General features: G+C 61.4%; 1 protein-coding gene across 4 annotated transcripts; it reads right to left on the reverse strand.

The window, feature by feature from the left end:
* Positions 1 to 1,446: 1,446 nt before the first annotated feature.
* Positions 1,447 to 21,664, reverse strand: ubxn1 (UBX domain protein 1). Of its 4 annotated transcripts, none has more exons than XM_059641522.1 (10): positions 21,432 to 21,664; positions 12,411 to 12,484; positions 11,107 to 11,160; positions 10,535 to 10,650; positions 9,656 to 9,722; positions 7,662 to 7,853; positions 6,379 to 6,430; positions 5,796 to 5,906; positions 3,219 to 3,399; positions 1,447 to 1,798 (listed from the first exon to the last, which is right to left on the reverse strand). In XM_059641522.1, exons 2-10 carry the CDS (start codon positions 12,467 to 12,469, stop codon positions 1,758 to 1,760), a joined length of 873 nt encoding a protein of 290 aa, XP_059497505.1. In that variant the 5' UTR covers positions 12,470 to 12,484; positions 21,432 to 21,664; the 3' UTR covers positions 1,447 to 1,757. The 4 variants fall into 4 exon arrangements, with proteins under 4 accessions (XP_059497505.1, XP_059497504.1, XP_059497503.1 ...); XM_059641521.1 differs by having other exon boundaries at positions 12,411 to 12,509; XM_059641520.1 differs by having other exon boundaries at positions 12,411 to 12,566.
* Positions 21,665 to 23,873: the final 2,209 nt, after the last annotated feature.

Consider the following 23,873-nt stretch of genomic DNA (forward strand, 5'->3'; position numbering starts at 1 on the left):
CTATACCCGATGAAAGAGATCATTATCGGGGTCGGAGGGGTCTTCAATGATGTTCGGAGCCTTTCCACGGCAGCAAGCTGTGTAACTACAGTCCTTGGATAGAAGGTAACAAAATGTGGAGCTGGCAGAACACAACAGGCCAAGCAGCATCTCAGGAGCGCAAAAGCTGACATTTCGGGCCTAGACCCTTCATCATAAGGGTCTAGGCCCGAAACGTCAGCTTTTGCGCTCCTGAGATGCTGCTTGTCCTGCTGTGTTCATCCAGCCTCACACTTTGTTATCTTGGATTCTCCAGCATCTGCAGTTCCCGTTATCTCTGACTCCTTGGATACAATTTGGGCTTCTGTGATGTTCTAGGCTGTGCATGCCACCTTCTGTAGTTTCAGAGCAGCTGCCGTACCAGGCTGTTATGCACCCGGACTAAATGCTTTCACTGGGGCATCTGTGGGATTCAGTGAGGGACCTTACGGACATGCCAAATTTCCTGAGCCGCCAGAGGAAGAAGAGGCACCGTTGTGCCTTCTTGGCCATCAGATCTATGTGGGAAGTCCAGGACAGTTGTCGGTTATCTATTCTCATCCACTCCTAGGAACTTAACGCTCTCCACTCTCTTCATCCCAGCTGTGTTGACGTAGACGGGGCACAGATACAGTAGACAGGGTGGCACATTTTCAGTTAGCCGAGGGGTATTAACTCGGGGAAGTAGATTTAAGAAAAGAGGCTAAGTGGAGAGTTGAGGAGATTTTTTTTTCCTGGGAGTCTGGAACTCAGTGCCTAAAGTTTTAAATTAAAGAGCTTTTAGACTTCCTCACTCTCTCTTGGCCTTGGGCCTGTGACTGAGCATTCCAGGCACATTTACGGAGATGGGCTTTGGCGTTTGAGATCGGGACTTTTTGTTTTCCTTTATGTTTTGATTCTGTCAAATATTTAATTCTGGCTTTGTAACCATGATGATGGCAGGAAATGGTGACCCTCTCTTTTCACTGTCCTCATGTATTTCTATACTTAGTACACGTGACAATAAAATCCAAGTCTAAACCCTGGGAAATGATGGTCAGTTCTTGGTGAAGTAGGTTTGCAAATAATAGGCCAAATGGCCTCGTCCTGTGCTGTAAATGCCTATTATGTTAACAAGCTATCAGGAAGTATATCGCCTTTCTGTCAGTGTCCCTGGGTCAGAATCCGGGAATTCCCTCCTTAAGGGACATTGTGGGTCAATCCACAGCACATGGACTGCAGCGGTTCAGGAAGGCAGCTCCCACACCACCTTCTCAAGGGGCAATTAGGGACGAGTCAATAACTACTGAGCCCACACAGTAACAATCAGAACAGAAAAGAATGATAAAATACAACTTCCCCGGTACTGTGAGCTGAACAAGTCAACTGGAGTAGGAGGATTAAACAAAAGGGGGGACAGAGATCAGAGCAAGAGTTACCAAGGCCAACCAAATTTTACAGCTCTTTATTTCTCTCTTAAATTACCTTGAGACAAACAAATCGCGAGCATAAAGGCAGCATTTTTCACACAGGTAAAGCACTGCAGATGCCACACTCACACACCCGGTGTTACTAAGAGCTGAGATCAGGGAAGAGAATCAAGTCCACGTCTTCTTACTCGCTCTCCCTCCGTGTTCTCTCTCTCTCAATCAGCCACTTTGTAGATTTTGTTTTGGAACAGACGCCCCACAGGCTTAGTGCTGCAGTGAGGGAAGGTGGATTGAGTGGGGGTCCCGGCACCCCACCCCCAAAGCCTTGGCTTATTTCTTGCAAACAAACAAGACTGCAGAAGGAACAAGGCCTGGGGAGAAACCAAGGGACTGCATTAATTCACTGTGTAAACACTCACAGGAGCAGAATATAAAATCTACGAGACACAATTACCACAGCGCGGACACTCTGCCCATGCGGTGCTCCGACAGTGCCCGCTCCCTCAGCACTGACCCTCCGACAGTGCCCGCTCCCTCAGCGCTGACCCTCCGACAGTGCCCACTCCCTCAGCACTGACCCTCCGACAGTGCCCACTCCCTCAGCACTGACCCTCTGACAGTGCGGCGCTCCCCCAGTGCTGACCCTCCGACAGTGCCCGCTCCCTCAGCGCACAGCCTCCGACAGTGCCCACTCCCTCAGCACTGACCCTCCGACAGTGCCCGCTCCCTCAGCACTGACCCTCTGACAGTGCGGCGCTCCCTCAGCGCACAGCCTCCGACAGTGCCCGCTCCCTCAGCGCACAGCCTCCGACAGTGCCCGCTCCCTCAGCGCACAGCCTCCGACAGTGCCCACACCCTCAGCACTGACCCTCCGACAGCACCCGCTCCCTCAGCACTGACCCTCTGACAGTGCGGCGCTCCCTCAGTGCTGACCCTCCGACAGTGCCCGCTCCCTCAGCGCACAGCCTCCGACAGTGCCCACTCCCTCAGCACTGACCCTCCGACAGTGCCCGCTCCCTCAGCACTGACCCTCTGACAGTGCGGCGCTCCCTCAGCGCACAGCCTCCGACAGTTCCCGCTCCCTCAGCGCACAGCCTCCGACAGTGCCCGCTCCCTCAGCGCACAGCCTCTGACAGTGCCCGCTCCCTCAGTGCTGACCCTCTGACAGTGCCTGCTCCCTCAGCGCTGACCCTCTGACAGTGCCCGCTCTCTCAGCGCTGACCCTCTGACAGTGCCCGCTCTCTCAGCGCTGACCCTCTGACAGTGCCCACTCCCTCAGCGCACATCCTCCAACAGTGCCCACTCCCTCAGCACTGACCCTCCGACAGTGCCCACTCCCTCAGCACTGACCCTCCGACAGTGCCCGCTCCCTCAGCGCACAGCCTCCGACAGTGCCCGCTCCCTCAGCGCTGACCCTCTGACAGTGCCCGCTCCCTCAGTGCTGACCCTCTGACAGTGCCGGCTCCCTCAGTGCTGACCCTCCGACAGTGCCAGCTCCCACAGCACTGACCTGAGGGCATTAGTGCTGATTTCTAGCCGCTCACTGGACCAGGGACCAATCCTGCAGTTTCCCTGACCCCGTGAGGCAGACAGAGAGAGTGACCGGTGCCAGAAGGGGTTTCCAGCTCTGCCTGCATTACAGTGAGAGTCAGTGTGCAGTTAATTCTCACAGAGCTGGGTCCTGCTGATGGAAACGAGCAAAGAGAGAGTCGGGAACTCAGAGCTCAGTACATCCGCCCGTCGGTGGGCTGTATGATAACACTGCTTCGTCGCTCGCTCCGCACACCTTACCTAACTCCTGTAGAGGTTTCTCCATGTCCTCCTCTGAGAAAACTTTACGTGGGAAAGAGGTCATGAGGTTGAAGTTGCCTAAGTCGTCCTGCTGCTGCAGCTGGATGTACAGTCTGACGGCAGCCAGCTGCTCGCGGCTTTTGAACGACTGTGTGAGCTGGGAGCCATCTAACAGTCGGATCTGAAAACCGCAGCACAGGTACCAGATCACAGCCCGCGCTAAACTGACCCACTGTCCCTCAGTGTGACCCTCTCTCGGGGCATTCGCTCAGTCCGCAGGGAGGGCACAGTGCCCAAACGCCACACCCTGCCCCACATAGGGGGGAAACCTACCCCACACCCCAGCCCGGGACAGCCCCCCTCCTTCAGTGTCCCCCCCCTCCACACCACCCCAGGACAGTGTGTGCCACCCACTCCCTCAGTGCCACCCCGTCCCCCACACCACCCTGGGACAGTGTGTGCCCCCTCCCTCAGTGTCACCCCCTCCAGCACCCCAGGGCAGTGTGTGCCCCCCTCCCTCAGTGTGCTCCCCTCTACCACCCCGGGACAGTGTGCCCCCTCCCCCACACCACCCCAGGACAGTGTGTGCCACACCCTCCCTCAGTGTCCCCACCGTCCCCCACACCACCCCAGGAGAGTGTGTGCCCCCCCTTCCCTCAGTGTGCTCCCCCACACCACCCCGGGACAGTGTGAGACCCCCTCCCTGAGGTTCCCATACTTACCCCACCCCGGGACAGTGTGTGCCCCCCTTCCTCAATGTCCCCCCGCTTACCCCACCCTGAAAAATTCCCCAATCCCAATCCCCATTATATGAAAGCAAAACACCCTCCACCAGCTGGAGAATTCCAGAGATTTACCACGCTCCATGAAAAAATGTCCCCTCCCCTCGCTCATCGATGGACCCCCTGTTAGGCCCCACCTTGATGCTGTCCCACAACCAAACCACACCCCCCACCCACTAAGCCAACCACCCAATCGGACGGAAAACATTCCCTCAGCCTCTACCCTGTCTGAGCCCTTTCAGATCCCTGTCAATGCCAGCATAATCTATCCCATTTCCCCTGAATATTCACCCAGCCTCTCACCACGCTGAGGGGGGGGGGGGTGCACCATCCCGTGGAGGGGACGCCAAGGTGAGGGGGGCGCACCGTCCTGTGGGGGGGACGCCAAGGGGGGTGGGGGTGCACCGTTCCGTGGGGGGGACGCCGAGGGAGGGGGCGCACCGTTCCGTGGGGGGGGGAACGCCGAGGGAGGGGGCGCACCGTTCCGTGGGGGGGGGAACGCCGAGGGAGGGGGCGCACCGTCCCGTGGGGGGGGGGGGGGGGGGGGAGAACGCCGGGGGAGGGGGCGCACCGTCCCATGGGGGGGAACGGCACAGTCCCGTGAGGGGGACGCCGGGGGGGGGGGGGGGGTGCACCGTCCCGTGGTGGGGGACGCACCGTCCCGTGGGGGGGGGGGTGGAACGCCGAGGGAGAGGGCGCACCGTTCTGTGGGGGGGGGGAACGCCGAGGGAGGGGGCGCACCGTCCCGTGGGGGGGGGGGGAACGCCGAGGGAGAGGGCGCACCGTTCCGTGGGGGGGGGAACGCCGAGGGAGGGGGCGCACCGTCCCGTGGGGGGGGGGAGAACGCCGGGGGAGGGGGCGCACCGTCCCATGGGAGGGAACGGGCACAGTCCCGTGAGGGGGACGCCGGGGGGGGGGGGGGGGGTGCACCGTCCCGTGGTGGGGGACGCACCGTCCCGTGGGGGGGGGGGGGTGGAACGCCGAGGGAGAGGGCGCACCGTTCTGTTGGGGGGGGGAACGCCGAGGGAGGGGGCGCACCGTCCCGTGGGGGGGGGGGGAACGCCGAGGGAGAGGGCGCACCGTTCCGTGGGGGGGTGGAACGCCGAGGGAGAGGGCGCACCGTCCCTTGGGGGAGACAGGGCACAGTCCCGTGGGGGGGAGGGGTGCATCGTCCCGTGGGGGGGGGGGGGGGGCGCGCCAAGGGAGGGGGCGCACCATCCCATGGGGGGGGACGCCAAGGGAAGGGGCGCACTCTCCCATGGGGACACTGTCCTGGGGAGGTGGTCACTGAGGGTCAGAGTGTGCTGTCCTGGGTTTGGGTGTGGGGGTGGGGGAAAACACTGAGGGAGGGAGCGCACTGCCCCTTGGGCCGGTGATGAGGGGTCACTGAAGGAGTGGGGCGCACACTGTCCCGGGGGGCACTTTGAGGCCGACGGAGGTGTTTAAGCACGAAATGTCTCTAGCTTTGAGAGTGAGGAGGTGGGGGCGCAGGTTGGGGGCAGGGGGAGATTTTCAGGCGGGGAGTGGGAACAGTGTGATCTGGAAGATGACGGAGCAGCTGTTTGGCAGTGCCATTGCACGGCAACACCTCACACTCTGAGGGATGGGGAACGACCCACTTCGGGTCCCTGTGGGAGAGCGTGTCCGAGCATGGCGAGGGAGGGAACGACAGAAATGCCCCACTGGCTCTGACCGCGAACCTCCCCCCCCCAACCCAATGAGCAGCCCCTCCCTCTGTACATCACAGCCCCTACACAGCACATAGTCCTGTACCTAGTCTAAAGTGCTGCCTCACCTGTAACCTGCATTCGTCGTACTCCCGTTTGGGCAGCGGCCCTGTGCTGGACTGAGGCACTGCGGGTGTCGGCTGCACTGTGGGAGCAGCAGGTGGTCCCCTGCCACCAAACTGTGCAGGCAGTGCGGGTTTGGGAGGAGATGATTAAAAAAAACGCACAAGTTAGGGGTGAAAGCCCTACACACAAGGCATGTTCATGTAACGACATCTCACTCCCTCTCTCTCAGACACACACACATGCTCGCTCACTCTCGCGCGCGCACACACACGCGCACACACACGCACACACACAGACGCACACACACAGACGCACACACACTCTCTCTCACACACACTCACACTCACTCTTGCGTGCGGACACACAGACACACACACACACACACACAGACGCACACACACAGACGCACACACACAGACGCACACACACAGACGCACACACACAGACGCACACACACAGACGCACACACACAGACGCACACACACTTACAGACCACCCCGTCAGGACAGCATTGGGGTCCAGGGAAGTTCCTGTACCCACAGGATGATCCAAAGTCCAGAGGATGAACAACTCAAGGACGGTTACCTTCAGGGCTCTCTCGGCTTTGTCTCTTTCGATCTTCTCTCGAACTCTTTGCCTGAAGGAAGAGAGTACAAACCAGCAGCTGTCAGCCAGTGCTCAGCCAGTCAGCACAGGAGGAGGCCATTCTGCCCACTCAGCCCGTGCTGAACGATCTCACCAGCTATTCTTAGGCCTGAATCTTACCCTCCCTCCCTGCCCAAGTCTTGTGTAGTTCTCCTTTTGAAGTATTTATCCAGTAGCCCCTTATGTAGCTAATTTCTGCATCAGCCACTGTTACCCCTCTGCTGGGGACACACTGCTGTAACCCCCTCTCATGGATACTCTCCACGCACCCCCTCCACAATTACCCACGCCTCCCCCCAACAAGACACTCCACCGTTACCCCCTCCCGGGGACACTCTCCACAATTACCCCTCATGGGACACTCCACAATTACCCCTCCCAGGGACACTCCACAATTACCCCTCATGGGACACTCCACAATTACCCCTCCCAGGGACACTCCACCGTTACCCCCTCCCGGGGACACACTCCACAATTACCCCATATGAGACACTCCACTGTTACCCCCTCCCGGGGACACTCCACAATTCTCCCTCCTGGGGACACTCTCCACAATTACCCCTCATGGGTCAGTCAACCGTTACCCCCTCCCGGGGACACACTCCACTATTACCCCTCATGGGATACTCTACGGTTACTTCTTCCCAGGGACACTCTCCACAATTACCCCGTATGGGACAGTCTACCGTTATCCCCTCCTGGGGACACTCTCCACAATTAACCCTCCTGGGGACACTGTCCACAATTACCCCTCCTGGGCACTCCACCGTTACCCCCTCCCGGGGACACACTCCACTATTACCCCTCATGGGACACTCCACGGTTACTTCCTCCCGGGGACACTCTCCACAATTACCCCTCATGGGCACTCCACCGTTACCCCCAACCGGGGACACTCTCCACAATTACCCCTCATGGGACAGTCTACCGTTACCCCCTCCTGGGGACACTCTCCACAATTACCCCTCCTGGGGATACTCTCCACAATTACCTCTCATGGGTCAGTCAACCGCTACCCCCTCCCGGGGACACTCCACAATTACCCCTCATGGGGCACTCCACCGTTGCTCTCTGCACAATTACCCACCGCCCCAGGCCATCCACCACCATCCCCAACCACAAAGCACCTCTACTGTTCCCCTGACCCCAGGGCGCTCCAAAATGGGATCCCGCCCCAGGGCACTCCACAACAGCCCCCCCACACCACCTGTTCCCTGGCTCACTTGGCTCTGATATCCTCCAGCTTCTCTTTCCGCCTCTCCTCGGCAATTTTCTTCATCTCCTCCTCCTGCAGTTTCTGATGAATCAGCGACAGCTCCTGGCCCTGTTTCCTCCTCTGCTTCTCCCGCTCTATCTCATCCTTCTTCTCACGTTCCTCTCGTTCTAGCTGCCGCTGCTTCATCAGCTCTTCCAGCCTGCGAGGGCGGGGGGGGGGAGGGGTTTAACAGCAAGGCTTAACGTTCGGGCCAGTACAGACCGGAAACCCCAACCCTCCCCCCCCAAACAACCACAAGGGCAGCTGAGCGATAGAAAGCTTCCTGCGTCCTGCACAGCCCCTTCCCCACCTTTGCCCATCTCTGAAGCTTCACGCTCGAGTAGGGACTGCATTTCCTTTGTGCAGGAAGGAGTCACCTCTCTAACCTGGCGCACAGTGAGATCCCACCAGCCGCTGGCTGTGCCAACCGACACCCTGGGAGTCACATTTGGCCGCGGGAGTACGGGACCAAATCTGGTGTCTGAGCACCCTAACTACACCAACTCTGCTTTCATGTTTGCACACTGAAACATGAGTATGGAGCACCAGGACAATAGGTGCTGGAGTAGGCTATTCGGCCCCTCAGGTCTCTGTTGCCTGTGGAAATGGTCACGGGTGGGCCAATCCAATTGTAACCTCCATCCACGCACTGCCGTCTCAAAAAGACAAGGTGTCTATTTCGACAGACACAGCGAGACCCACTGTGCCGGAGTCAGAGATAACAGAGTGTGAGGAGCTGGATGAACACAGCAGGCCAGGCAGCATCAGAGGGGCAGGAAGGCTGACCTTTCGGATCGGGACCCTTCCTCTGCCTTTTCAGGAACAGAGTCCCTCCACCCCCAAAAGAAAATCACGACCTGACTGCAAAGATTTCTGTTATCACTGTTTTAAAGAGGCGAGTCCCTCCCCTTTCTAGTTCCTCTCACAGGAGGAAACATTGCTCTGTTATAGGAAGAAAATTACTTAAGCTAGAGAGGGCTCAGAAGAGATTTACCAGCATGTTGCCAGGAATGGAGGGTTTGAGTTACAAAGACAGGCTGGATGGGCTGGGGTTGCTTTTCACATGCAGGAGGTCGGGGGTGGCCTTAGAGAGATTAACAAAATCATGAGGGGTCTAGAATAAGGTGACTAGCAGCTGTCTTTTCCCCCTATGGTGGGGGATTCCAAGACATTTCTCGGGTGAGAGGGGAATGATTTTAAAAGGACACAAACGGCAATTTTTAAAAATTACGCAGAGAGTGGTCTGTGTGTGGAATGAGCTTCCAGAGGAAGTGGTGGGTGTGGGTATGGTTACAGCGTTTAAAAGACATTTGGATAAGTAGATGAATAGGAGAGGTTTGGAGGGATAGGGCCAGGAGCAGGCAGGCCGGACTAGTTTAGTTTGGGATTACAAATAGGAATTTCTTGCCCCGAATCTGAGTGTTGCTCTCGGGTATTCCGGGAGCAGTTCAGGGTTGACAGGCATCACTGTGTGCCAGTTCGGGGAAGGAAGGCAGATTTCCTCCCCCTAAATGGACATTTGGTGAACCAAAGCGGGTGGGGGGTTAAAGGTAATTGACAGGGCTCGCCCATAAATTCGAATCTCACCAGCTGCCAGGGTAGGATTTGAAGCCAACCGCCCACATACCTCGCAGGTCCTGAGCCTCAGCAGCGGGAGACAAGAGGGGCCTGTCAGGGACGGCAGACAGAAAGCTGGCAGAGCATTGTAAAGAGTGTTGGTGAGACCACACCTGGAGTATGGTGAACAGTTCTTGTGCTGTTATTTGAGAAGAGGACATAATTGCATTGGAGGCAGCTCAGAGAAGGCACATTCAGCTGATTCCTGGGATGAAGGGGTCTGTGTCGATGAGGAAAGCTGGGTAGGTCGGGCACGTATCCACTGGGGTTTTCAGGAACGAATGGTGACCAAAATAAGGTGCACACAGTTACAGAGAATGGTGCACAGGCAGGGAGCCAGATTACCTTCTAAGCTGCTCCTTCTTCTCCTCTTCAGAAAGGGAAGTGTTACGTTGGATTTGGCTGGAGTTTTCTGTCGGGAAGAGGCAAAGAAGAGGACTCAGCTGGACGTCACAGAGACACTGCCACAGCGTCAGTGCTGAGTGTCAGAACAGAATTTACCTTTCACAGTAATGAGCCTGAACGGTTAGTCCGTCTGAGAGCACACCAGTCCACAAGCCACCGCTTCAGGAATCACAACGCAACAACACAAGGCCGTTCAGCCCCTCCTCAAACTTGTCTCACAGGAACAGAAGCACACAGAGACCGTCTCAACACTCATCTCTTGAGATGATCCTCGCTCCCCCAGTGCTGACCCTCCGACAGTGCCCGCTCCCTCAGCACTGACCCTCTGACAGTGCGGTGCTCCCTCAACGCTGACCCTCCAACAGTGCTCACTCCCTCAGCGCTGACCCTCAACAGTGCCCGCTCCCTCAGCGCTGACCCTCCGACAGCGCCCGCTCCCTCAGCGCTGACCCTCCGACAGTGCCCGCTCCCTCAGCACTGACCCTCCGACAGTGCGGTGCTCCCTCAGCACTGACCCTCCGACAGTGCCCGCTCCCTCAGCACTGACCCTCCGACAGAGCCCGCTCCCTCAGCACTGACCCTCCGACAGAGCCCGCTCCCTCAGCACTGACCCTTGATTGTACCTGCCTCAAACTTACTCCGAGAATGAGGGCTCTGAACCCAAAGCCCTGGCTGAACAGACTGAACTCACCCCGTTTCTCAATCAATACCATGCAATTGAGGTTCTTGAGGTAACAGGTAACTGACATATTTCTTTCCGAGAGACAGGACAGTCCTGAGCCAGCAGCCACACCGAGGGAAAATGGAAATTCCACATACCTTCAAAAGTCACCTCGGCAGCTCCCTTCTCCTGTTTCTCTGTCGTTCCCAAGACGTCTCCCTGAGGAGCCACGTATGGCTCGTCTAGAGTGGGGTCATCTTCGTGCTCGATCAGCCTGAGAGAGCAAACACAGGGCTTCGTTAGCATTACCTGGCAACCTGTCACCCAGCAACCAGACCCCTTCTTCTCTGGCACCCACCCTGCCAACCAACATGGCATCCACATCCTCAAACCCCACCTAGTCCCAACCCTCTGTCTGGTACCGCCGTTGGTCACTACACCCCTCCCTTCCTCTGGGACCTCACTCAGTCAGCGTGGGGATCCCTCGGCGCTGACCCTGTGACAGTGCCCGCTCCCTCGGCGCTGACCCTGCGACAGCGCCCACTCCCTCGGCGCTGACCCTGCGACCCCTGGCATAACAGCTGGTGATGTGTACCCATACAGCCCGCCGCAAACAATATGGCGCTGCCCTCCAGCAGCCTGTCAAGGTTCAATAGCTGTGGGCAGTGCTGTAGCTTCACCCTTTGTCCAAAATGATGCCAACCCCTGGAGTGAGTGGGCCATTCCGTACCAGTCCATGGCTTTCTCAATTCCTTGATGTCCAGATAGTGCCAGAGCCTTTTCCCTGGAACAGGCAGAATAGATACATTTACCACAAAATATACATGCTGGCGTTCCCACTTCGTCAACGAGCGACAAATAAACTTAATCCGAATTTCAACTCCTTCCTTCAGCGACCACTCACCTTCTCTGTCACCCCCTCAGGCCCCTACACCCCTCTCTATCTCTGTAACCCCCTCCGGCCCCTAGACCCCCTCCCTATCTCTGTAACCCCCTCCGGCTCCTACACTCCCTCCCTATCTCTGTAACCCCCTCCGGCCCCTAGACCCCCTCCCTATCTCTGTCATCCCATACGGCCCCTACACCCCCACCCAACTCTGTCACCCCATCCGGCTCTTACACCTCTCCCTATCTCTGTCACTTCCTCCAGGCCCCTACACCCCCTCCCTATCTCTGTCACTTCCTCCAGACCCCTACACCCCCTCCCTATCTCTGTCACCCTCTCTGGCCCCTACACCTACTCCCTATCCTGGTCTTCTGAGCACTCCCATTGCTCTGCCATTCGAAGACGTGCCTTCAGCTGCCAGGGTCCCCTCGCTTGAGAATTACTTCCATGAACCTTTCCACCTCCCTCTCTTTCTTCTTTCAGAGGCTCCTTCAATTCAAACTCTTTAACCTGGCTCTTGGATGTCGGTCTTTAATATCTCGTCATGTGGTGTGGAGGAAAGTTTTATCTGATAGACACTCCTGGGTAGTTCGCTATTGATTTAGTGGGAAGTTCTGCTAATGAATGCTGTGTACTTGCGGAGATTCACTTCACAGGAGCACCATGTCTGCCTGTAGTTGGCTCATTCTGACATCCTGGATTCTGGTTGCGCTGAAACATAGAAGTGGGGGACGGAACCGATGTAACAGCAAGCAGAAGAACGCCAGGGAGTGCCCCCCTCTTGAGGAGAATCCAGCCAGGCAACTGAGCCTGCAGTCACATCCCTCCCCCACCAACACACAGCCTCTCGCTGCAGGTTTGAGAGACAGAGATGGCCTCCCTCCTGCACGCTGTAAGTTTTCATCCCCAGTCGTGAGAGGAAGCAGGAAATCTGGCTTTGGGCTCGAGTCGTCCTGAGGCCAACAAGTAATGTGAGCCGTCCCTAGTGCTCATCCATCAATGCTAACGCACCTTGCACTCCCCTCAAAATGTGATAAGGCGCCCAAAGACTATATGCATGTGCGCACGCACACACATGCACACAATGTGCACACAGACTCAGACATACACACGTGCTCTCTCACTCTCACACACACGTATGTACTCACGCTCTGTTCCGGGAGAATCCCATCTCCATCATGGTCTCCAAGGCTGTCATTTCAGCCATTGCCCTCAGTCTGAGCTGAGAAACAAATCCGATGTAAATCCTGGGCACCAGAAACAACAGCCACACGGTAAGCAGGAAGTGCTTCAAGGTCACAGGCCTGCACAGCACACAAGGAGGCCATTCAGCCCCAAAGCACCAGCTCACTGACAGATCTCTCCAATTGGTTCTCCATCCCGTTACATTCCTCCTTTCCCAAAATTTCCTCCACATTCCCCCCTCCCCCCAACTTCTGAAAGTTCCTGTCGAATGTGGTCCCACTGCCCTTTCAGGTAGCGCGCCCTGGATCACTGGCCCAAATAAAACATTCCCTTCATCTCCACCCCTCCCTCGGGTTTTTTTCGCAATTCTCTTCGATCCAAGTCCGTCTGGTGGTCAACTGTTGGGAATGGTCTCTCCCTCGCTGATTGGATCCAACAGACCCCCTTCCTGATGCTGAATGTCTTGATTCAGCCCTCGCCCCGAAACCTTGCCTCTCTGACGGGAACAATTGTAACATCACAGGGAGAAGGCAGGGGAATGGGGTTCGAGAAAAATCTCAGGCATGATTGAATCGTGGATGGGCTGAATGGGCTGATTCTGCTCCTATATCTAATGGTTCCATAGTCTCCAATCATTTTCCCTCCCTATGTGAAGCCTCCCTCCTACAAAGCGTGGAGCTGGATGAACACAGCAGGCCAAGCAGCATCTTAGGAGCAGGAAAGCTGACGTTTCGGACCTAGACCCTTCATCAGAAAATGATTTCTGATAGGCCCGAAACGTCAGCCTTCCTGCTCCTCTGATGCTGCTTGGCCTGCTGTGTTCATCCAGCTCCACACCTTGGTATCTCAGATTCTCCAGCATCTGCAGTTCCTGCTATCTCTCCTCACTGCCTCTAGTACGAGAGGAAATGTTGAACCCATTCAGGAGCAGGGACCTGAAGGTGAGATTGTTTACAAAGCCTACAGCGGACACTACAAACTGCTCTGGCTCTACGCCTCCTGACCAGTACGGCTTTGAAACTCCTCACGCAGCAAGACAGAAGGAGTTTGGATCAAAGAAGTTGGGGCTGTAGGGGGTGGGGGGGTGTAGGGCGTGTATGGGGTGTGGGTGTAGGGGGTGGCAGTGAGGAGGGTGGAGGGGATGATGGGGAGTGACAGTGGGGGGGTGAAAGGAGTGGGGGTGGTGAAAGGGGTGGGGGTGGTGAAGGGGGGTGAAGGGTGAAGGGGGGTGAAGGGTGAAGGGGGGTGAAGGGTGAAGGGGGTGGGGTGAAAGGGGAGTAGGGGGTGGGGTGAAAGGGGAGTGGGGGGTGAAGGGGGAGTGGGGGGTGAAGGGGGAGTGGGGGGTGAAGGGGGAGTGGGGGGTGAAGGGGGGTTGGGGGTGAAGGAGGGTTAAAGGGGGTGAAAGGGTGGGGGTTGGGGGGTGTGTGGGGTGGGGTGATGGTGAGGGGGTGTATGGGGTGGGGGTGATGGTGAGGGGGGTGCATGGTGAGGGGGGTGCATGGTGAGGGGGGTGCATGGTGAGGGGGGTGCATGGTGAGGGGGGTGCATGGGGTGGGGCGTGTAAGGTGGGGGGGTGCAGGGTGAGGGGGGTGCAGGGTGAGGGGGGTGCAGGGTGAGGGGGGTGCAGGGTGAGGGGGGTGCAGGGTGCGGGGGGTGCAGGGTGCGGGGGGTGCAGGGTGCGGGGGGTGCAGGGGGTGGGGGGTGCAGGGGGTGCAGGGGGTGGGGGTGAGGGGTGGTGAGTGCAGGGGGTGACAGTGGGGGGTGGGTGGTGTATGGGGTGGGGGTGATGGTGAGGGGGTGAATGGGGTGTGGGTGTACGGGGTGGGGGATGTAGGTGTATGGGGTGGGGGGTGTATAGGGTGGGGGTGATGGTGAGGGGTAGGGGGTGAATGGGGTGGGGGTGATGGTGAGGGGTAGGGGGTGAATGGGGTGGGGGTGATGGTGAGGGGTAGGGGGGTATGGGGTGGGGGTGATGGTGAGGGGTAGGGGGTGATGCTGAGGGGTAGGGGGTGTATGGGGTGGGGGTGACAGTGAGGGGTAGGGGGTGTATGGAGTGGGGTGTGTATGGAGTGGGGGGTGTATGGGGTGGGGGTGATGGTGAGGGGGTGTATGGAGTGTGGGTGTACGGGGTGGGGGATGTAGGTGTATGGGGTGGGGTGATGGTGAGGGGGTGTATGGGGTGGGGGTGTATGGGGTGGGGGTGTATGGGGTGGGGGTGATGGCGAGGGGTAGGGGGTGAATGGGGTGGGGGTGATGGTGAGGGGTAGGGGGAGTATGGGGTGGGGGTGATGGTGAGGGGTAGGGGGCGTATGGGGTGGGGGTGATGGGTAGGGGTGATGCTGAGGGGTAGGGGGTGTATAGGGTGGGGGTGACAGTGAGGGGTAGGGGGTGTATGGAGTGGGGGTGATGGTGAGGGATAGGGGGTGAATGGGGTGGGGGTGACGGTGGGAGGTAGGGGAGTGGGGGTTGATGGAGTGGGGGTGCATGCGGTGAGGGGTGGGGGGGGTGTATGTGGCGGGAGGTGATGGTGGGGGTGGGGGTGAGGGGTGGGGGTGATGGTGAGGTGGTGTATGGGGGTGGTGGGGGCTGTAATTGCTGAGGGGGCTGTGAAGATATTGTAACTCACCGCCCTGTGTCAAGGTCTGATTTTGTCCGTGGGGGGTGGGGTTGTTTGGAGTTGGGTGTGTATGGGGTGGGGGTGATGGGGAGGGGGGTGCATGGTGAGGGGATGATGGTGAAGGAGTGTATGGGGTGGGGTGTGTAAGGTGAGGGGGTGATGGTGAACGGGGTGGGGGGGTAATCGTGAGGGAGGGTATGGGCTGGGTGGGGTATGGGCTGGGTGGTGTATGGGGTGGGTGGTGTAAGGGGTGGGTGGGTGTAATGGTGAGGGGGTGTAAGGGGTGGGTGGATGTAATGGTGAGGGGGTGTATGGGGTGGGGGGTGTATGGGGTGGGGGGTGTATGGGGTGGGGGGTGGATGGGGCTGGGGTGATAGTGAGGGGGTGTATGGGTGGGGATGATGGTGAGGGAGTGTGTGGGGCGAGGGGGTGTGTGGGGCGAGGGGGTGTGTGGGGCGGGGGGGTGTGTGGGGCAGGGGGTGTGTGGGGTGGGGGGGTGTGTGTGTGTGGGTGGGGAGGTGTGTGTGTGGGTGGGGAGGTGTGTGTGTGGGTGGGGAGGTGTGTGGGTGGGTGGGGGGTGGGTGGGGTTAGGGTATATGGGGTGGGGGGTATATGGGGTGGGGGGTATCTGGGGGGGGGATGGTGAGGGGGTGTGCATGGGGTGGGGGGGTGCATGGGGTGGGGGGTGATGGTGAGGGAGTGTATGGGGTGGTGGGGTAATTGTGAGGGGGTGTACGGGGGGGGATGTGGAGGGGGTGTACGGGGTGGGGGGGGTGTACGGGGTGGGAGTGATGGTGAGGGGGTATATGGGGTGGGGGTGGGGGTCAAGGTGAGGGGGTGTATGGGGTGGTGGGTGTATAGGTGGGGTTGTATGGGGTGGGAGTGATGGTGAGGGGCTGTATGGGGTAGGGGGTGTATGGGGTAGGGGGGGTGTATGGGGTGGGGGGGGTGTATGGGGTGGGGGGGGTGTATGGGGTGGGGGGGGTGTATGGGGTGGGGGGGGTGTATGGGGTGGGAGTGATGGTGAGGGGGTATATGGGGTGGAGGGTGTATGGGGTGGAGGGAGTATGGGGTGGAGGGTGTATGGGGCGGGGGGTGTATGGGGTGGGGGGTGATGGTGAGGGCGTGTATGGGGTGGGGGTGATGGTGAGGGCGTGTATGGGGTGGGGGTGATGGTGAGGGGGTGTATGGGTGGGGATGATGGTGAGGGAGTGTGTGGGGCGAGGGGGTGTGTGGGGCGAGGGGGTGTGTGGGGCGGGGGGGTGTGTGGGGCAGGGGGTGTGTGGGGTGGGGGGGGTGTGTGTGTGTGGGTGGGGAGGTGTGTGTGTGGGTGGGGAGGTGTGTGTGTGGGTGGGGAGGTGTGTGGGTGGGTGGGGGGTGGGTGGGGGGTGGGTGGGGTTAGGGTATATGGGGTGGGGGGTATATGGGGTGGGGGGTATCTGGGGGGGGGGATGGTGAGGGGGTGTGCATGGGGTGGGGGGGTGCATGGGGTGGGGGGGTGCATGGGGTGGGGGGTGATGGTGAGGGAGTGTATGGGGTGGTGGGGTAATTGTGAGGGGGTGTACGGGGGGGGATGTGGAGGGGGTGTACGGGGTGGGGGGGTGTACGGGGTGGGAGTGATGGTGAGGGGGTATATGGGGTGGGGGTGGGGGTCAAGGTGAGGGGGTGTATGGGGTGGTGGGTGTATAGGTGGGGTTGTATGGGGTGGGAGTGATGGTGAGGGGCTGTATGGGGTAGGGGGTGTATGGGGTAGGGGGGGTGTATGGGGTGGGGGGGGTGTATGGGGTGGGGGGGGTGTATGGGGTGGGGGGGGTGTATGGGGTGGGAGTGATGGTGAGGGGGTATATGGGGTGGAGGGTGTATGGGGTGGAGGGAGTATGGGGTGGAGGGTGTATGGGGCGGGGGGTGTATGGGGTGGGGGGTGATGGTGAGGGCGTGTATGGGGTGGGGGTGATGGTGAGGGCGTGTATGGGGTGGGGGTGATGGTGAGGGGGTGTACGGGGTGGGGGTGTATAGTGAGGGTGTGTATGGGGCGGGGGGATTATGGGGCGGGGGGATTATGGGGCGGGGGGAGTATGGGGCGGGGGGAGTATGGGGCGGGGGTCAAGGTGAGGGGGTGTATGGGGTGGTGGGTGTATGGGTGGGGTTGTATGGGGTGGGGGTGATGGTGAGCGGGTGTTTGGGGTGGGGGTGATGGTGAGCGGGTGTTTGGGGTGGGGGTTGTTTGGGGTGGGGGTTGTTTGGGGTGGGGGTTGTTTGGGGTGGGGGGTTGTTTGGGGTGGGGGGGTGTTTGGGGTGGGGGGGTGTTTGGGGTGGGGGGGTGTTTGGGGTGGGGGTGGGGGTGGGGGTGGGGGTGGGGGTGGGGGTGGGGGTGTATGGGGTGGGGGTGGGGGTGGGGATGTATGGGGTGGGGGTGTATGGGGTGGGGGTGGGGGTGGGGATGTATGGGGTGGGGGTGTATGGGGTGGGGGTGGGGGTGTATGGGGTGGGGGTGGGGGTGTATGGGGTGGGGGTGGGGGTGGGGGAGGGTGATGGGGTGGGGGTGATGGGGTGGGGGTGATGGGGTGGGGGTGTACGGGGCGGGGTGGGGGTGTACGGGGCGGGGTGGGGGTGTACGGGGCGGGGTGGGGGTGTACGGGGCGGGGGGGGTGTACGGGGCGGGGGGGGTGTACGGGGCGGGGGGGGGTGTACGGGGCGGGGGGGGGGTGTACGGGGCGGGGGGGGGGTGTACGGGGCGGGGGGGGGTGTACGGGGCGGGGGGGGGTGTACGGGGCGGGGGGGGTGTACGGGGCGGGGGGGGGTGTACGGGGCGGAGGGGGGTGTACGGGGCGGGGGGGGGTGTACGGGGCGGGGGGGGTGTACGGGGCGGGGGGGGTGTGTACGGGGCGGGGGGGGTGTGTACGGGGCGGGGCGGGGCGGGGCGGTGTACGGGGCGGGGGGGGGTGTACGGGGGGGGGTGTATGGGGCGGGGGGGTGCGCGGGGGGGGTATACGGGGCGGGGGGGGTATACGGGGCGGGGGGGGGTATACGGGGCGGGGGGGGAGTGTACGGGGCGGGGGGGAGTGTACGGGGCGGGGGGAGTGTACGGGGCGGGGGGAGTGTGCGGGGCGGGGGGAGTGTGCGGGGGGGGTGTACGGGGCGGGGGGGGGGGTGTACGGGGCGGGGGGGGGGGTGTACGGGGCGGGGGGGGGCGTACGGGGCGGGGGGGGCGTACGGGGCGGGGGGGGCGTACGGGGCGGGGGGGGGGGTGTACGGGGCGGGGGGGGCGTACGGGGCGGGGGGGGGTGTACGGGGCGGAGGGGGGTGTACGGGGCGGAGGGGGGTGTACGGGGCGGGGGGGGGTGTACGGGGCGGGGGGGGGGTGTACGGGGCGGGGGGGGTGTACGGGGCGGGGGGGGTGTACGGGGCGGGGGGGGTGTATGGGGCGGGGGGGAGTGTACGGGGCGGGGGGGGTGTGCGGGGGGGTGTGCGGGGCGGGGGGGGTGTACGGGGCGGGGGGGGGTGTACGGGGCGGGGGGGCGTGTACGGGGCGGGGGTGATGATGAGTTGGTGTATGGGGTGGGGGGCTGTATGGGGTGGGGGGCTGTATGGGGTGGGGTCACGGTGAGGGGCTGTATGGGGTGGGGTCAAGGTGAGGGGGTGTATGGGGTGGTGGGTGTATAGGTGGGGTTGTATGGGGTGGGGGTGATGGTGGAGGGTGTATGGGGTGGGGGGGGTGTATGGGGTGGGGGGGGTGTATGGGGTGGGGGGGGTGTATGGGGTGTATGGGGTGTATGGGGTGGGGGGGTGTATGGGGTGGGGGGGTGTATGGGGTGGGGGTGATGGTGGGGGGGTGTATGAGTTGGGGGGGTGTATGAGGTGGGGGGGTGTATGGGGTGGGGGTGATGGTGAAGGAGTGTATGGGGTGAGGGAGTGTATGGGGTGAGGGAGTGTATGGGGTGGGGGTGATGGTGAGGGGCTGTATGGGGCGGGGGGTGTATGGGGCGGGGGGGTGTATGTGGCGGGGGGGTGTATGTGGCGGGGGGGTGTAACGGGCCGTGGGGGTGTAACGGGCGGGGGGGTGTAACGGGCGGGGGGGTGTAACGGGCGGGGGGGTGTAAGGGGCGGGGTGGTGTAAGGGGCGGGGGGGTGTAAGGGGGGGTGTATGGGGTGGGGTGTATGGGGTGGGGTGTATGGGGTGGGGTGTATGGGGTGGGGTGTATGGGGTGGGATGTTTGGGGTAGGGGTGATGGTGAGGGGGTGTAGGGCGTGGGAGTGTTAGGGGTTGGGTGTACGGGGCGGGGTTGGGTGTACGGGGCGGGGTTGGGTGTACGGGGCGGGGTTGGGTGTACGGGGCGGGGGTTGGGTGTACGGGGCGGGGGTTGGGTGTACGGGGCGGGGGGGGTGTACGGGGCGGGGGGGGTGTACGGGGCGGGGGGGGTGTACGGGGCGGGGCGGGGGGGGTGTACGGGGCGGGGCGGGGGGGGTGTACGGGGCGGGGGGGGGTGTACGGGGCGGGGGGGGGGTGTACGGGGCGGGGCGGGGGGGGTGTACGGGGCGGGGCGGGGGGTGTACGGGGCGGGGCGGGGGGGTGTGCGTACGGGGCGGGGGGTGTGCGTACGGGGCGGGGGGGGGGTGCGCACGGGGCGGGGGGGGGTGCGCACGGGGCGGGGGGGGGTGCGCACGGGGCGGGGGGGTGCGCACGGGGCGGGGTGGGTGCGCACGGGGCGGGTGTGGGTGCGCACGGGGCGGGGGGGGGTGCGCACGGGGGCGGGGGGGGGTGCGCACGGGGCGGGGGGGGTGCGCACGGGGCGGGGGGGGTGCGCACGGGGCGGGGGGGGTGCGCACGGGGCGGGGGGGGTGCGCACGGGGCGGGGGGGTGTGTGCACGGGGCGGGGGGGGTGCACGGGGCGGGGGGGTGCACGGGGCGGGGGGTGATGATGAGGGGGTGTATGGGGCGGGGGGTGATGATGAGGGGGTGTATGGGGTGTGGGGCTGTATGGGGTGGGGGGGTGTATGGGGCGCGGGTGATGATGAGGGGGTGTATGGGGTGAGGGGGTGTATGGGGTGGGGGGCTGTATGGGGTGGGGGTCAAGGTGAGGGGCTGTATGGGGTGGGGGTGATGGTGAGCGGGTGTTTGGGGTGGGGGGGTGTTTGGGGTGGGGGGGTGTATGGGGCGGGGGTGTGTATGGGGCGGGGGTGTGTATGGGGCGGGGGTGTATGGGGCGGGGGTGTATGGGGCGGGGGTGTGGGGCGGGGGGTGAGTGTGGGGTGGCGAGTGTGGGGTGGGGTGGGGGGGGGCGAGTGTGGGGTGGGGTGGGGGGGCGAGTGTGGGGTGGGGGGGCGAGTGTGGGGTGGGGGGGTGAGTGTGGGGTGGGGGGGTGAGTGTGGGGTGGGGGGGTGGGTTGGGGGGTGTGTGTGGGGTGGGGGGGTGGTGTGGTGGGGTGGGGGGGTGTTGGGGTGGGGTGGTGGGGTGGTGGGGTGGGGTGGTGGGGTGGGGTGGTGGGGTGGGGTGGGGGGTGTGTGTGGGGTGGGGTGGTGGGGTGGGGTGGGGTGGTGGGGTGGGGGGTGTGTGTGGGGTGGGGTGGTGGGGTGTGGGGTGTGTGTGGGGTGGGGTGGGGTGTGTGTGGGGTGGGGTGGGGTGTGTGTGGGGTGGGGTGGGGTGTGTGTGGGGTGGGGTGGGGGGTGTGTGGTGTGGGGTGGGGTGGTGTGGGGTGGGGTGGGGTGGGGTGGGGTGGGGGGGTGAGTGTGGGGTGGGGTGGGGGGTGAGTGTGGGGTGGGGGGTGTGTGTGGGGTGTGTGGGTGGGGTGGGGTGTGTGGGTGGGTGGGGTGGGGTGGGGTGTGTGGGTGGGTGGGGTGGGGTGGGGTGGGGTGGGGGTGTGTGTGTGGGGTGGGAGGTGTGTGGGGTGGGAGGTGTGTGGGGTGGGGTGGGGTGGGGTGGTGGGGGGGTGAGTGTGGGGTGGGGGTGTGTGTGGTGGGGGGTTGTGTGGGGTGGGGGGTGTGTGTGTGGTGGGGGGTGTGTGGGGTGGGGGTGTGTGTGGGTGGGGGGTGGTGGGGGTGTGTGTGGGTGGGGGGTTGTGGGGGTGTGTGTGGGGTGGGCGGTTGTGTGGGGTGGGGGGTTGTGTGTGGTGGGGGTGTGTGTGGGGTGGGGTGGGGTGGGGGGGGTGTGTGTGCGGTGGGGGGGTGTGTGTGGGGTGGGGGGTGTGTGGGGTGGGGGCTGTGAAGGTGTTGTAACCCACAGCCCTGTGTCAGGGTCTGGTTTTGTCCGTGGGGGTGGGGGGTTTATTTTCTCTCTGTGTGAGGGATGGTGACCCATCCTGTGGTTTAATCGGGAGTGAATGGGTAATTCCTGCAGCACATTCCCCAGACCCCTCCGCCTCGGGCCTACCTGCAGCTCCGAAGCCTCGGTGTTTCCTACGGCCCGGCGGCGGGCGAGCGGGAGGTTTTCACACGGATCCCGGGCTCAGCAGCAAGAGGCGGGCTCCAGTCATCACCCACAGGCTGTGGGGGTGGGGAATGTGTGTGAGGGTGTGTGTCGGGGAGGTCTGCTCAGCTTCACCACCCGGTAACCGGAGAGACAGGCTCACCGTGAGGGGGAGGGGCTTAGGGTGGGAAGGGGCGGAGCTTATGGCGGGTTGGGGTTTACGGTTGGTTGGCTCTTACCGTGTGTAGGGGGTGGGGCTTACTATGTGCAGTGCGGCACACCGTGCGGGGCGGGGCTTACTGTGTGGGGTGGAGCTTACCATGTGGGGGTGTGGCTTACATTGTGGGGCGGAGTTTACTATGGGCAGGCCGACGCAGTGTGGGGAGGGGCTTACAGTGTGCGGCGGGGCTTACCATGTGGGGGTGTGGCTTACAGTGTGGGGCGGGGCTTACTATGGGCACTCCGGCCCTTCGCGTGTGGTAGGGAGTACAGGGAGGCGAGGGTCCTGCCGTAGGGGTGTGGCTTACAGCGTGGGGCGGGGATTACTATCCGCACGCGGCTCACCGTGTGGGGAGGGGCTTGCCATGTGGGGAGGAGCTTACTATGTGCAGTGCGGCTCACAGTGTGGGGAGGGGCATGAAAAGTGGGTGTGGCTTACAGTGTGGGGTGGGTCTTACAGTGTGGAGAGGCTTGGGGATGGGCAGGGTTGAGGGTGGGGGTTTTAGTGAGGGGTTTGGGAATTAGGGGAGAGGGGCATGAAGGTGAGGAAAGGCTTAGTGTGATTGGGGCTTAATCAGGGCGGAGTGAGGGGGTTTAGAGGGAATGAAGGGGTTTAGAGAGGGGGTGGAATTTAGAATGGGGGTTTGTGGAATGGGTGTGGATTGTGTGGTGTTTAGTGTGAGGGACTGAGAGAGAAAGAGATGGTGTTTAGAGTGATAACAAAGTGTGAGGCTGGATGAACACAGCAGGCCAAGCAGCATCTCAGGAGCACAAAAGCTGACGTTTCGGGCCTAGACCCTTCATCACCTCCTTGACCTGTCCGTCTTCCCTGGACTGACCTATCCCCTCCCTACCTCCCCACCTACACTCTCTCCACCTATCTTCTTTTCTCTCCATCTTCGGTCCGCCTCCCCCTCTCTCCCTATTTATTCCAGTTCCCTCTCCCCATCCCCCTCTCTGATGAAGGGTCTAGGCCCGAAACGTCAGCTTTTGTGCTTCTGAGATGCTGCTTGGCCTGCTGTGTTCATCCAGCCTCACACTTTGTTATATAGAACATAGAACAATACAGCACTTCAGCCCACGATGTTGTGCCGAACTTTTACTCTAATCCTAAGGTCTATTGAACCTCCACCCCTATGTTATACTATCATCCATATGTCTATCTAATAGCCACTTGTGGAGGAATCAAAAACATGCTTACCGAATGACAGGGCAAGCTCAAGGGGGCAAGCTGCCTTTTCCTGCTCTTACTTTCTATGTTCATATGTACTCAAATTTTTAAACTACACAGTGTTACGTTACAACAATTTACTTTTTAATGCTTTGCATATAAAGTTTGCTCAAAAATATGAAATCTCGTCTTGGATTCACCAGCATCTGCAGTTCCCATTATCCGTGTTTAGAGTGATATAGGGTCTTGGAGACAGAGGGTCTCAGAATGAGGGGGAGAGGCTCAAAGTGAGAGAGGGGTTCTCGGAGTGAGAGAGAAGGGTCACAGAGTGAGGATAAGAGTCTCAGAGAGGGAGGGTCTAAGAGAGATAAAGAAGGGCCTCACAGTGAGGGGGAGGGTCTCAGAGAGAGGGGAAGGGTCTCTGAGTGCGAGAGTCTCAGAGAGAGGGTGTCTCAGAGTGAGGGGGAGGGTCTCAGAGAGCATCTCAGAGTGAAGGGGAGAGTCTCAGAGTGAGGGGAAGGGTCTCAGTGAGTGCGAGAGTCTCAGAGAGACACGGTGTCTCAGAGTGAGTGGGAGGGTCTCAGAATGAAGGGGAGAGGCTCGGAGTGAGAGAGAAGGGTCAAAGAGGGAGAATGAGACTCTCAGAGAGGGAGGGTCTAAGAGAGATAGAGAAGGGTCTCACAGTGAGGGGGAGAGTCTCAGAGAGAGGGTGTCTCAGAGTGAGGGGGAGAGTCTCAGAGAGAGGGTGTCTCAGAGTGAGGGGGAGAGTCTCAGAGAGAGGGTGTCTCAGAGTGAGGGGGAGGGTCTCAGAGAGAGGATCTCAGAGTGAAGGGGAGAGTCTCAGAGTGAGGGGGAGGGTCTCAGAGAGAGGATCTCAGAGTGAAGGGGAGAGTCTCAGAGTGAGGGGGAGGGTCTCAGAGAGAGGATCTCAGAGTGAAGGGGAGAGTCTCAGAGTGAGGGGGAGGGTCTCAGAGAGAGGATCTCAGAGTGAAGGGGAGAGTCTCAGAGTGAGGGGG

The sequence above is a fragment of the Stegostoma tigrinum genome, chromosome 42, assembly GCF_030684315.1.
Source record: "Stegostoma tigrinum isolate sSteTig4 chromosome 42, sSteTig4.hap1, whole genome shotgun sequence".
NCBI lineage: Eukaryota > Metazoa > Chordata > Chondrichthyes > Orectolobiformes > Stegostomatidae > Stegostoma > Stegostoma tigrinum.